This window comes from Gavialis gangeticus, unplaced genomic scaffold (assembly GCF_001723915.1).
Source record: "Gavialis gangeticus isolate Ggan-Ray unplaced genomic scaffold, GavGan_comp1, whole genome shotgun sequence".
Taxonomy (NCBI): domain Eukaryota; kingdom Metazoa; phylum Chordata; order Crocodylia; family Gavialidae; genus Gavialis; species Gavialis gangeticus.
In genome coordinates, this window is record NW_017729028.1 from 34,153,536 (window position 1) to 34,166,334 (window position 12,799).

The 12,799-nt window shown below is 46.4% G+C and overlaps 1 protein-coding gene across 13 annotated transcripts in view; it reads left to right on the forward strand.

Moving 5' to 3' along the window:
• The window catches only part of PKHD1 (polycystic kidney and hepatic disease 1 (autosomal recessive)), a 484,191-nt gene that overhangs the window by 73,010 nt on the left and 398,382 nt on the right, over positions 1 to 12,799 (forward strand). For 12 of the 13 annotated variants that reach the window (XM_019520930.1, XM_019520934.1, XM_019520940.1 and 9 more), the window contains exons 22-25: positions 314 to 452; positions 7,371 to 7,525; positions 7,963 to 8,147; positions 10,052 to 10,174. In XM_019520930.1, the coding sequence (XP_019376475.1) occupies positions 314 to 452; positions 7,371 to 7,525; positions 7,963 to 8,147; positions 10,052 to 10,174 (602 nt within the window). The remainder of the gene's footprint in view (positions 1 to 313; positions 453 to 7,370; positions 7,526 to 7,962; positions 8,148 to 10,051; positions 10,175 to 12,799) is intronic. The other variant, XM_019520936.1, reaches the window with a different exon arrangement.

Sequence of the window (12,799 nt, forward strand, 5' to 3'; positions counted from 1 at the left end):
CTTCCCCTTCCCCTGATGAGCCTAGTTTAAAGCCCGCCGGTGGCTAAAAATCCGACCTCGTGCGGATTTGTTTAAATTGAAAACATTATCAACTTAGCTTTCAATAGTTTTAGCTTGCTGCAAATCCTGGAAAGAAACATGTTAATAACTTCTTAGATAAAAGGAAAACAGATGTAAAATTTATGAAAAAAAAAAGATTGCGAAAACCTAACAAGAAATGGGTCTGCTTCCAACTCCATGGAATTGAAGCTGCTTAGGAAACAAGCCAAAATTGTTCATCCCTAATCAAACCATATTCTTTTTTTCCTTTCAGTTTTTCAAAGGGACCCCAAACCAGCTCGTCCGGGGGGGAATATTATAGAAGCAGTGTCTGTGGTTGGGTCACCCCCCATCTACAATGTGTCCTTGCTGGTGGCTGGCTGTGGTGGGCATCTCCCTCTTTTCTCACTGAGGTATGGACTGAGTGCAGGTTGTCTCACGTCTATTTATTGCCAAGTTCCTTGCACCTCATTTTAAAGCATCTAGCTACTATCAGAGGCAGTATAATGGGATACAGGGACCTTGAACCTGATCCTGTTGGGCAAGTCCCACATTTCTGTCCCTTGTGGAGAAATGATATTTCCTGTTTTTGTTCTTTCTCCATTGACTGTCCTGTGTGCAGGTCTTCCCCTGCCCTAGCTATCCATGGAGAGGATTCAATGTCACCAGGAATATCTACTTGCTAATAGGGAGGCAGGGTAAACAGAACAGCGAGAACTGTAAGCCATTGAGATAAGGGAAAATAAAGAGGGACCAGAGTCAGATCGCTGGATCCAAGCCCAAGATTGCTGGGCTATGGGGAAGTTTGGATCGAGATGAGGATGCCATGTCTGGATCTATTGCCATGCTATGCTGGAGGCTAGTGGCTAACGAGTCCTGACCCCTGATGGAGTTCAAACTGGGATTGTATGATACCAACCCAATCTTCCTCAAACCAACCAACCACCTCCCTGGCCCATGCACAGTAGAGACCTTGCCAATTTGCTTTCACAGCTCATAGGGAGAAGCCATTTCATTGTATTGTTACTATTTTTTTTTGCCCCTGTGGTCGAGCTGAAATCAGTTATTTGTGCTTCTGTAGCACTGAAGGACTCCAGCTGGGATCATGGCCCCTCAGTACTAGGTGCTGCCCGTATTCATAGGCAATGAGAACATGTGCCACTGCAAGTTGATTTAAAAAACAAAACAAAACCAAGGTAGATGCAGGAAGGTTTATTAATCCACTTTACAAATGGAGAACTGGAACCCAGCAGCATGAATTGGTTTGCCCTTGGTCTTCCAAGGAGCTTGTGGAAGAGGGAGCATTCAAATCTAGATTTCTAGAGTTTTAAAAGAACGTTTTAAACAAGAAAACATCTTTCTCCTTGCTCCATGACTATCTCTCCAGAGTCCAACTGGAGAGTCCTAATGAGGGGTGTGTGAATCAGACCAATCTCTCCCTGCCTCTGTCTGCATGATAGCCCAGAACTAGCAAGAGATTGCTGGAAGAAAGAGGTAAACTGTTAATGACAGGGACCATCTCTTTGCTGTGTTGTACCATGATTGGTGCTTATGATGCTAAGGTATGTATGTACCTGGACAGAAATACACATAACTGTGTAAAACGATTCTGTCTACAACTTCTATTTTTCCAAGAGACACCTGCTTGTTCCCACTTGTTCCTCAGTAATAGCTGCTGGGGCCCACCCCAGTGTCATCCACATGTGAAGGCACTGATGTGCTCAGAGCTCACAGGTAAACTCACAGCACTGCTGCACTCAACCCCCCACATACTTGCATGGCCCTTATCACAATATTTTATCCTCACAATGTTGTAGCATGGTAGGGAAGTGCCTTTGTTCCCATTTTACACAGAGAGGATCGGGACTAGAACAAAAAAAGGATGTATCCTGCCTCAGGCAGGGGGTTGGACAAGATGACCTCTGAAGGTCTTTTCTAGCCCCACTTCTCTATGTTCTTCTGTATGAGTCTATGTAAGTGCCTCATATTCAGGTGTTATAGAGGTTAAATTTTCTGGCCTTCAGAGTAGAATCTGGAATCCTAAGAGGGGACTGACTTCTCTAGACAGGGCAAGGCAGTGGTGACACATAGGGGATGCATGTGCACCCCCTGACCAACCACGCTTGATGCTTAGGCTATGGGCAGGGGGGGCAAGCAAGAGCGCCAGTGCCCCCCCTGCAAGCGCTGGCCGATCTCTGCGATTGCTGCAGCCTCTTTCAGGAGTGGCTGCAGCTGCTTCTGGGAGCAGCTGCAGCGGTTGGCCAGTGCTTGCTCCCAGAAGAGGCTGCAGCCACTCCTGGAAGCGGCTGCAGCAATTGGCCACAGTGGGATTGCCCAAGAGGACTCCCCCCCAGTCCCCAGGATTGCTCGTGGGGGACCTCCCCTCCAGTCAGCAGGACTAGTCACAAGGGGGTGGGGCATGTGCCCCCCCCCCGACTAAGGCAGCACCAGTCGCCCATGGGGCATGGAGAGAATTGAGTGCTTCAGTATGGGATCCCAAGCAGACAGTGAGAACTATCTAGTAGGGGATGTGAATAGATCTGAAATCTTGCCCCTCATTTCACTTTACCCAGGGCTGCAGGGAAGCACCTTCATCCCCTTGAGATCTGCTTCCCAGAATCTGCTCCTTTAAGGGCGTGTGTAGACAAAATGAGGGGTATGTGTGCACGACACTTTAAAGCGGGTTAAATGCTTTTGCACTGCTTTAATGGCATTGGTGTTTGCATGTGTCGTCGGCTTATTGTGCATTCATTCCAGCTGTTGTAGCACATTCAGCGGCATAATGCACCTTAAATGACTTTGGGGTGCAGCAAACTAAAACCCCTCAGGAGTTTTAGTTTGCTGCCCTACAGCTGTGGAGTGAAGCACTGGGATCCGTGTGGCTCAGGGGCTGTGCAGGCAGCCCGTGCAGGCAGCCTACCAGCAGCCTGGGAAGGCAGCTTCCACCAAAGGGAAAAAAAAAAAGCAGTAAGCCTTATCTTCCCCCACCCCGAGCCTGCCTGCATGAGCTGCACGGGGACCTGGTCCTTCACTCTGTGGCCGTGGTGCCCCCCTAGACCACCCAAGCCGAGTACCTGCAGGTGGGTGCCACCTGGGGGGGTGATGCCACTGCCACAGAAGGAAGCACCAGCCCCCCAACTGCAGCTCAGGGACCGCTCCACCCACTGGCAGTTCATCTTCCCCTCCCTGCCACCAAAGAGGCAAGTAAGACACAGGTGTACATGACACAGGATTTACTTCACCCTAAACTGAAGCAGTGTTTTTAAAAACTCACCACTTCAATTTAGAGTGAAGTAAACCCCCGTTTCGTCTACACATGTCAACATCTAAGCATGGCTTTCACAGAGATGAGCAGAGGTCTCTCTTTTTAGTGGTGGTGTCTTCTATGTTATCATCTAGTGCAGGGGTCTGCAACCTGCAAGGCAGGTCTACATGAGACACTTATTGCGCCTAATGACACTGCATAGTAGCGTGGTGGTTAAAAATTATGCTAATAGCCTACTGTGTGGTATTATTAGGCTAATGCACAGTAAGCATCATGAAAAAAAACCATGCGCCAATGCTACTGTGCAGTAACTGTAGTTACTGCACATTTAGTTAGTAACTTATTAAAGTAAATGTGCAGTACCTAAGCAATCAGGAGTCATAGTAGAGATGATATGGATCTTCTAAGCCCAAATAAGTGGCTTGTCTGAAGTCCCACAAGAAGTCCATGGCATTGAAAAGGGGATTGAGCAGAGGCACCTAAATGCCAGGCTGGTATCCTGAGCACTACAGCACTGTCCTTCCTTCCTCAGGCAGTGGCAAGGCATCTGAAATGGGTCTTGAGGGTGAGTTCTTGTTGGATGCCAAAATACACAGCTGGAGAGATGCTGTTGTAAAAGTGCCCAGGATCTTCTGGGAGTGACAAAAGTCTCAGGCACGAGGTTATTCGAATCTGATTTTCTGAAGTGCTGAGTACTCACAAGTCCTACAGAAGCCTATTGTGGCTGTGAGCTCTCGATACCTTTGAAAACCCAGATCTTTGCAGCTGAAAAAGCTGCCACCCTAGCCAACAAGGCTAGAAATGGACAGGTTTTAGCTTCTCCACAACTGAAAGGGGTTTGCCAAGAGAGAATCTGTTCAGTGTCAAGGATTTCTGCTGCAGTCGTGTGAAGTCCAAAGCGGTAGGCTGATGCATTGATCATGTGGACAAAGTTATGCTACAAAATCAGCCAAGCTTCCCAGCATCATAGATTAGCACAGCACCGAGGGACTTAACTTGTAAACAGATCCCCTGTGACTGCATTCGTTTTCACTGGGAGTTTTTAAATAGAAAGCAAAGTTTCACAACAAAACCCAGGTGATGCATATCAGGGACAAAGTGGAGTAGGCAAATTCAGACTTGAAGCAGTTTTTTTTTTCTCTCCCATACAAATAGGAGAGTAGTGAGTAGGAAGGTGTAAATAATTTTACTTCTATGTATAGCATTGCTGAGATTCTTGCTGGAGCATTGCTCATAGTTTTGAAGAAGACATCTTTAAAAGGATGATGAATAGTGAGAAAGAGCAGAATTGAGCACAAAGGAGTCGGGCAGGAGAGAATGCCTTACGACGAGAGGCTTACAGCTCGCTGTGCTGGTCTCATCTAAAAGAAGACTGAGATGCGACTTGATTACCCTGAACAACAGGCAGTCCTTGACTTACGCCATTTCAAGTTACGTTTCACACTTACAGTGATTATAAATGGACACCCTGTTTCGACTTTCTGATGCCAGTTTCAGTTTTACAATGCTTGATCCAATGCCACGCCACGCCGGCGAACAAGTTTGCTGCATTGCCCATCTCCCTGGAGAACATCTGTCCAAACTTCCTTGGACACTTCCTTTAAGAAGGATGACAAGACTCCAGAAAAACCTGCAGCCAGGACTCCTGAGAAGACTCCAGCCAAGAACCCTTCAAAAAGTCTAACCAAGTCACCTCAAAAAAGTCCTTCCAAATCAATATGATTGCTATTTACAATATAAATACATTAATGTCGCTATATTACTCATCTATAATTGATAGAGTAGAGAATTCTGGACTATTTTTGGTGAAAATAGTGTATTGGGCCTTGGCTCGGGAACCGATCCCCCATTTATAATGCTATTTCCTATGGGAAAATCAGTTCCAAGTTACAACGTTTCGACTTAGGACGCAGTTTTCAGGCACCGATTGTGTTGTACGTCCAAGGACTGTCTGTAAGCATTTTGCAAAGGGAAAAATGCTCGGTACTGGAGGGCTTGCTAATCTACTGAAGAGAGTGAACCAGCTAGAACCAATGATTGAAGCTAAAGCCAGGTTAAATAAAATGAGAAATGAGGCACAGCTTTTTGACAATAAGGGTGATTAATCACAGAAACAAACTTTCCAGGGAAGTTGGGGATTTTCCATTTTACAGAGTATTCAGATCAAGGAGTGGGAGATGTCTTGCTGGATGATCTGCTTTTGTTGAAGCACGAGCTCTGTTTCAGCCAAACTTTAGGATTTGTGCAAGGAGAACTGGTAAAATTAAATACCCTGTAATATGCAGGAGATCAGATTAGATGAGCCAATGATATTATCTGCCTCTACAAGTCACATTTGGGATCAGAAAGGGATTTAACTCCACAGTCGGATCAGCATAGGTTATGGGGGGTTTGTATAGGATGGTTTAGTTTGAGATAAACCTGCCTTGAGCTGGGGGTTGGACTAGATGACCTCCTGAGGGGCTTCCAAGCCCTACTTTTCTATCACTGTGATTCATAGTTTTAGGAATTAGAAACCTGGACCACTGAATCACCTAGGTGTTGTTCGTATCAGTCGCCACAGGGTGACACTATTGCACACTGTTTCAATGGACACTTTCCCCCCCACACACACAAGTAGAAATAGGTTTATAACTTAAAAAATAGCAAGAGGAAGGTTCTGTGTTGCAAGCAATGCAGATAATTGCTTCGGGGCATAATACAGATGTACTGGATTTGAGCACATTTGTTGAAGTTGCATCTATAAATACTGCTTTGAACTTCCTTATCCGTGCCTTTGACATTGAAAACCTGCACTTATTCTTTGGTGAAGGGATGCCCTGTTAGTTCTCTATTTGTCCAGGGTCTGGCACACATGGTCTTGACTTTCCATCTCTGTAGACATAAGAATAACACATAATTAGAGCATATTATCATAAATCAGGAAACATTGCAGAAATGTATCTGACTCAAAAAGTGAAGTTGTTCTTTGATGTCACCTGCCTTATTTTCCACCATAGTTGAGGCAGGCCTCATGGAAGCATAAGCAGGGAATATCCATGTCTATCCAGGCAGCAAATTTCCCCCACCTATATCCTCAAACACTTCCAAAGGACACCGTCCGCATAAATTCCCAGGGGTGCCTGCACCATGGCACACAGCGTTGTGTGGAGTGCAGGGGGTGCTGCTTCTCAAGTCATATAGGAATGATTTTTATTTCTATTACTGTTTTCTAATACTGCTTTGCTCTTCTAATGTAGGGCCTGAAAGAGCTTTAAAAATATTAACCAAGTACCTAAAAAGTCTCATTCAAACTGAGCAGGATGATGACTTTTTTTTGTAGGTAACATTCAGGACAGAGAGCTTGTCCCATGCTTAAGGAGTCAACTGGGGACTCGAAGGACCCACATTTCAGGTCCTTCATTACCAGACAGATGGTTAAGACTTTAACATCAGTCAGTCTCTTTGTAACTCCATTCCCCTTCCAGAAAATGAAGATAATAACACTTCCCTACCTCACAGGTTTGTCCTGAGGATAAGGATACCAACATCTGTCAGACCCTTAAACAGTGTGGTAATGGGCCATTGATAACTACTTATAATGGGGCAGATGTGGGAAACCTGGGTGGGTTCTGGTCCTAGCTCATCCATAGGCCTTCTGAGTGGCTCTGGACAGGTGTCTTCCTCTCTCTGAGCCTCAATTTCCCCGTCTCTAAAATGAGGCCAACTATGCAAAAGGTGTTTGTGAGCTTTAAGCCCCAGTGAGGCAAGGCCTTCTGCACTGACATTGTCCCATTGCACAGGAAGCACGTTGGAGCTGGATTTGAGCTGGAGTTCAGTTTGACAGTCTCAAACAGGGCCAGACACAGCAGTGTGCCGTCAGATCTTGTGAGCCTAACCCTCCTGATTCAATGCTTACTTTTCCATAGCTACTTCTGAAGAGTTTGGCAGGTTAAGGGACTAACATCAGGTGAAGCCCGGTTAGAATTGCCCACGGCTGCTGTGTTCACACTGGATAGTGTGATGCACAGGGTACCTAGGACCTCCTGGATATTGATATCTCTGTGTGTCAAACTCTTTCTTGCAGGGGAACCTTGCCCTCTCAAGGGTCTGAAGAAGATGATTCTCTCTTTGCTTCCCTGGAAAATGCAAACATCAGCCTGAGGGTTCAGAGACTGCAAACCGCTTCCCCACCTATTGGAGGGACCTTCCAGATCCTGCTGCCTAATACTGTGATATCAGGTACAAAGAGGGTTGAAATGACCTTTACTTGGCAAGCTAAGGTAGGGGGAGATGAGGTCTTCTTCCTTGGGAAACCTTCCTACAAAGGTGAGGCTGGCAAGCTAGTTCCTTTGGTGGCAGACAATAATTATTCTTCTTTAACATCTTCAAAAAACTGTGGGAGGAAAGAGACGAGGAAAGAATATTTTGACATGATGATTTAGAGACTGCTCCAAAGCCTGTTGCAGTTTAAATCCATTGATTTTGGTGGGCTTTTGACCACTTCCTTAAAGTGGGGTTTTTCACAGGCAGGCACCCTGTAATACAACATTTGGTCTTCTGCATGTATTTCTAGTGCACCTATTGCTACAGAAGCCAGGCCCTTTCCCTTATTAGGATCAAGCAGTCTTGGGACTGCAGAGAGGTTGATATCTGTTGTTTTGCAATGCCCTTCCCAGGTGTCCCCATTCACATCTCTTCCCATCATCTTCACAAGCTCCTGCAAAGCAGCACCGATAACTCCACAGCACACTACTTCAATGCCAGTGATTTCACAGTGACCAAGGACTCGAGCACACGTTACGAAGCCATCTGGACGCTGACCTGGAAAGCGAAGACTGGGGACTTGCCCAATGTTATCAGTGTATGCAGATCTCTTGATTTCAGGCTTTGCTGCAACTTGGAAGGTGCCAGTTGGCACAGCTGTATTGGCAGGAGTGGCATGGAAGAAAGCTTTTTCATGTGGCTGTCTAGTGAGTTTTAGGCAAGATGTCTGACAAGGACAGTCATCGGGAGCAATGACTTAGTGAGTTCTGATGTGGCCTGGCTGGCTAAGAACTGTTACTGTAGGTGCAATAAAAACAACCCTCCACCCTCATGCTTCAGGGTATAAGCCAGAGGTCAGGAAGCAACGCCCCCTCCATGCTACAGTACTGCATAAAAAGCCCCCGTCTCCCATGGATCAAGGCTAAGTGAACTGCAATCACATTAAAGTACAGAGGCTACTGGCAGAATCATGGAATCATTTTTCGTGCGAGGTGCACAGCCAATTTGGCCCTTAGAAATCATCCCGTAGAGCAGTAGAGGCCACTTTTTTTGGCTTGCATGCCACAAGTAAGCCCCACACCCTCCCCAATGTGCCACTCCAATCCCTTTTCCCTGACCTGCTGTTCTGCTTTCAGCTCCCTGCCTGATCTGCCTGATCTGCTGCCTGTCCTTTCCCTAGTCTGCCACATTCCCCATACAGAGGCTGCACTTACTATTTGGCAGGGGTGTTGAAGATGGCTTGCAGAGCCGTTTCACTTGGCCCACAGGGCTCATAGACGACCTGGGAATTTGGGGGCAGGGGAAGTGGGGGTGGGGCAAGCAATGCCTGCATTAACCCCTATGTTGCCACTGCCGCTTGTCACACCTCCATTGCCAGGTCCACATCTGCCCCTCAATGCTCCTTGCTGCCTGGACTTTGTCTGGGGACCCTAGTGCGTTTGACAGTTGCTATAGATGATCTCCAAGAGTTTGTTACCTGACTCTTCCATAGTTCTCAGACCAAGCTTTCCATTCTTGCTTGTCAGACACCCTTCCAAGACCCACAGCAACGGGCTCATTTACATGGGTGACCTTGCCATACGTTCCATTTAAGGTGTGATGAAAACCAGCCGCAAAATTATCGCGCATATTTTGTGGACCAATTTTCTGGCTGATGTCTCATTTTGTAGCGCCATTCATTGCACTGATGTGATTAACAGGTTAATTTAGTCTTAAGTGTAACGTTTGCCAGGGGCCTAAATTGTAGCTAGCATGATTTCACTCTTAGTGGACACATCTACACGTGCATTAATGCACCTTTGCTGCTGTGCAATAAGTTTAGTACCTCTAATATGAAGTACTATATAAATGCACAGTAGTCAGTGTGACTGCACAATAGCAAACGCACATGGTTTTTTTCTGTGCACAGCTTTTGCTGCGACTTGATAATGCGCAGTAAAATTAGTCTACCATGCATTAAGCATCTTGTGTAGCCTTGCCCAGTGTGTTCAAAGAGTTCGTTTCATTATTAGGCTTTTATATCAGTCTCTGGAGGCTCAGTCCCTGTTTGAGATGGACCAGAAGTCCCTTTGGTCTTTAATATGCATTTTTTTTTGCACATGTAAAAGTAGCTGGAGAAGCAGGACAGTTTATGCTTAAGGCACTGGCCTGGGAGTTTGAAAAATCCAAGTTAATTTCCCTGTTAGAATGCAGACTCCTGGTATGGCCATAAATCAAGTCTTTTAAAGTATTTATTAAGTATTTAGGCAGCCAATTCCTCCTAATTTCAATGAGGCTCTAATTCCCTGCCTGCAAATAGTGGTAGTATCGTAGGAGTGTTGTGACGATACATATGCTACAGAAAGCAAAACTGTTGGTGCTATGACAATGGGGGTCTTAGAGTAGCTAGAGAAAACACCTCCAGTACTGCACCGCGTAACTGTGAACATGAATTGTGTGGATTTGAATTGGTCACCGAATCAATTGGCAGCTTGTAAAATAAAATTCTTCACTCTTGACCAGGTCTCTGCTGAAAACCTCACTGGACTGAATCCCACTGTCGCTGCTCGTGTGGTTTATGATGGTGGTGTGTTTATTGGACCCATATTTGGTGACATGCTCGCCACCTTCAATAACTCTACACAGGTGAGTCAGTGCTTGACCATGCTTCCTGTAGATGCAGGGGGCAAGAGTTTTAAAGGAATTTGGGTGCTTGGCTCCTGTTAAACTCAAAGAGCATTGAGCTCATAAGTATCTTTACAAATTTGGCTAATGGTTGCTTGCTGTTTAACAGCCAGATCCTGCCATGTTGCACTTATTAAGCAAGATTTTGTTCCATTTCAGTCAATGAGACTCATGGCAGGGCAAGATGTTAAGTCTTCAGGGGCAGGGGAGATAGCCCTCTTCTTAAGGCAGGGGTTTAGGATACTGTTATCTCTGGCTTTATATCCCCAAGTGAACTGTTACTGGATTCTGCAGTGATACCTTCCAGCTACTGAAGTCCTGGTATAATAAATGGCATTGGTGGGGCTATTATTTGAGCATGGTGACATAGTGAATGGTGGGCAACCAGGGGCCAACCCCAGGCAGCCACTTAGAGGAGGTGCAATAACAGCAGCTGCCACAGGATACTCATCAAGATGAACCTATAGTCCGACCCAGTAAATGGCGGTTCTTATATTCTTATGTTTCTTAGGGCATGCTACTTGGAGCATATTAATTTACTCTGTGCTTTGGCAAAGTAAAATTAGTCTGGGCTGAGCCCATGCGGTCACAGCTGGTCTGCCTCTGAGTCCTGAGTTAGTCTGGGTATCTCTATGCTGCACTGTAGTGAACAGTACATACATACTATAGGATGGATAGACTGCTTGAATGCACGTATAAATGTGAACAATTTCTGTACTCGGGCTTGCTTCTCATCTGAAGAATTATCTTGGTTTTATACCAATAGCACATGAAAGTATATCTCAATCTAATTCTGTGTGCCACTATGGAGAAATCACACTTTCCAGGTCCAGTTCTGTGTTTCTTTGTCACAATCTGCTTCTCATACTCCCTTTTCAGTTCAGTAGGACTATGTGAGACAGAGGTGGGATCATTTGGTGCTCTGTGCATTACCTGTTCAGATTGCCGAACCTTTATCCTGAGGGATAAGGTATTGTTTGCCCAGAACATGGCTTGGCTTTCAAATCTCAGAGAGAGCTCTGCAGCAGAAGCAGATAAAAATAAAATATCTCTGGACTACTATGCTAATCAGATCTGATTGTGAAATTGTTATAAATATTGAATGCCATATTGCACTTTTACTATGGAAGCAGCACAGTAAAACTGCATGTCAAGTGGTATGAAAGCTGAGTGTAGGATAATAGACAGCATCAGGCTATCAACTGGGAGGAAGAGTTAGGACAACTAGGGGCCTGGGTGGAGTTATGAGACATAAGAAAGGATCCAACCAGTGTGGTGGGTGCAGAGATCCCACCTCAGGAACACAGCTGGGTATTCGTATCCCTCCGCTGTTTCCACCACGTGAGGCGGGCCAGTAGGGGGTGCTCCTGCGTCGAGCTGCCCACCTCCCTGCGCCCGACCACCTTCCAGGCTCCGAATGCCTCCCTAGGGGCGCCTTATGTCCAGCTGACCCCTCTCCCGGAGCACACTTGCTAGTCTGGGGGTAACGTGACGCCACCACCCCGAGAGTAGACTGTCTCGGCCCTGTATCCTCGGGGAAACACAGGCCTAATAGTCCTACGGGTACTCAACCCAATACAGGCACTTGGGGTACTTCCCCAAGTCCGGGGGCAAAAAGGTATAGTCTCCCTTAGTCCACAGACCTAAGGGGTCTCTTAGGCATAATTTAGACCCACCCCTCAATAAGTCTCCCACACCAGTCAAAAAGGAGAACTTTATTGATTACAGGGGGTAGGGTAAACTAGGGTACAGGATAGAGCAATATCTAGAAATCCTAAAGAGCAAACAGTCTGGCTGTGGTAGCCTTTTGATTACGCATCTGTGTTACTGCCAGCTAAATATCTAATCAGATTGAGTAGCTTACTCACAAGCATCTTCCCCAGGCCGGTGAAGTTTCCCTTTGGAGGCAGGCGGTTCCTAGCTCGTGAGTTTTGGGGGAGAGAGCCAGTTTCAGATGTTAAGGCTTCTCTGTGTCCCCTGCCTGGCTGCTGTGTCACCTCATGGCCGGAGGGGAGCCCGCCTCCTTCCCCGTCCTAACTTATATAGCCCCTGTGACCTCATTCACCTGGGCCAGTGGAGGTCAGCCCCAGTTGGCTGTCAGCCAACCAATTTGAAATGCATCACCTGTTACCGGGCAGATTCCAGCTCCCCAGGTAGAAACCCCTTACCCAGGTAAGTGATGCAAGTCACGTAGGCAGAGGGAGCATGTTTCCCCCTCCCTCAGGAATGCAGCCAGCTCCAGTTCCCTAAAGAGACAGGCTGAGGGTGTGGTCCCCTGTGTGCTGGGCCCATCCTAATTGAATGGTCACAGCACAGAGATTTAAATCACAGTGTCACAGGGCAGAGATTTTTGGGGAGAGACCAAGGTGGCTTTCTGTCACAACCAGCATCGAGAGAAGTAATCAATTTAGATCCCCAAAACTGGGCTCTGGCTTTCTTAAAATGAGCCTTAGCAAACTTTGCAGTGAACTTGAGTAGCAAAACCTGAAGCCAGGTGTAAATTTTCACTGTAAGGTGGCAGTGAAGCCTTAAGCTAGGTGAGTTTCTGGGTTCATAGTTTCATAGTTTCTAGGGTTGGAAGGGACC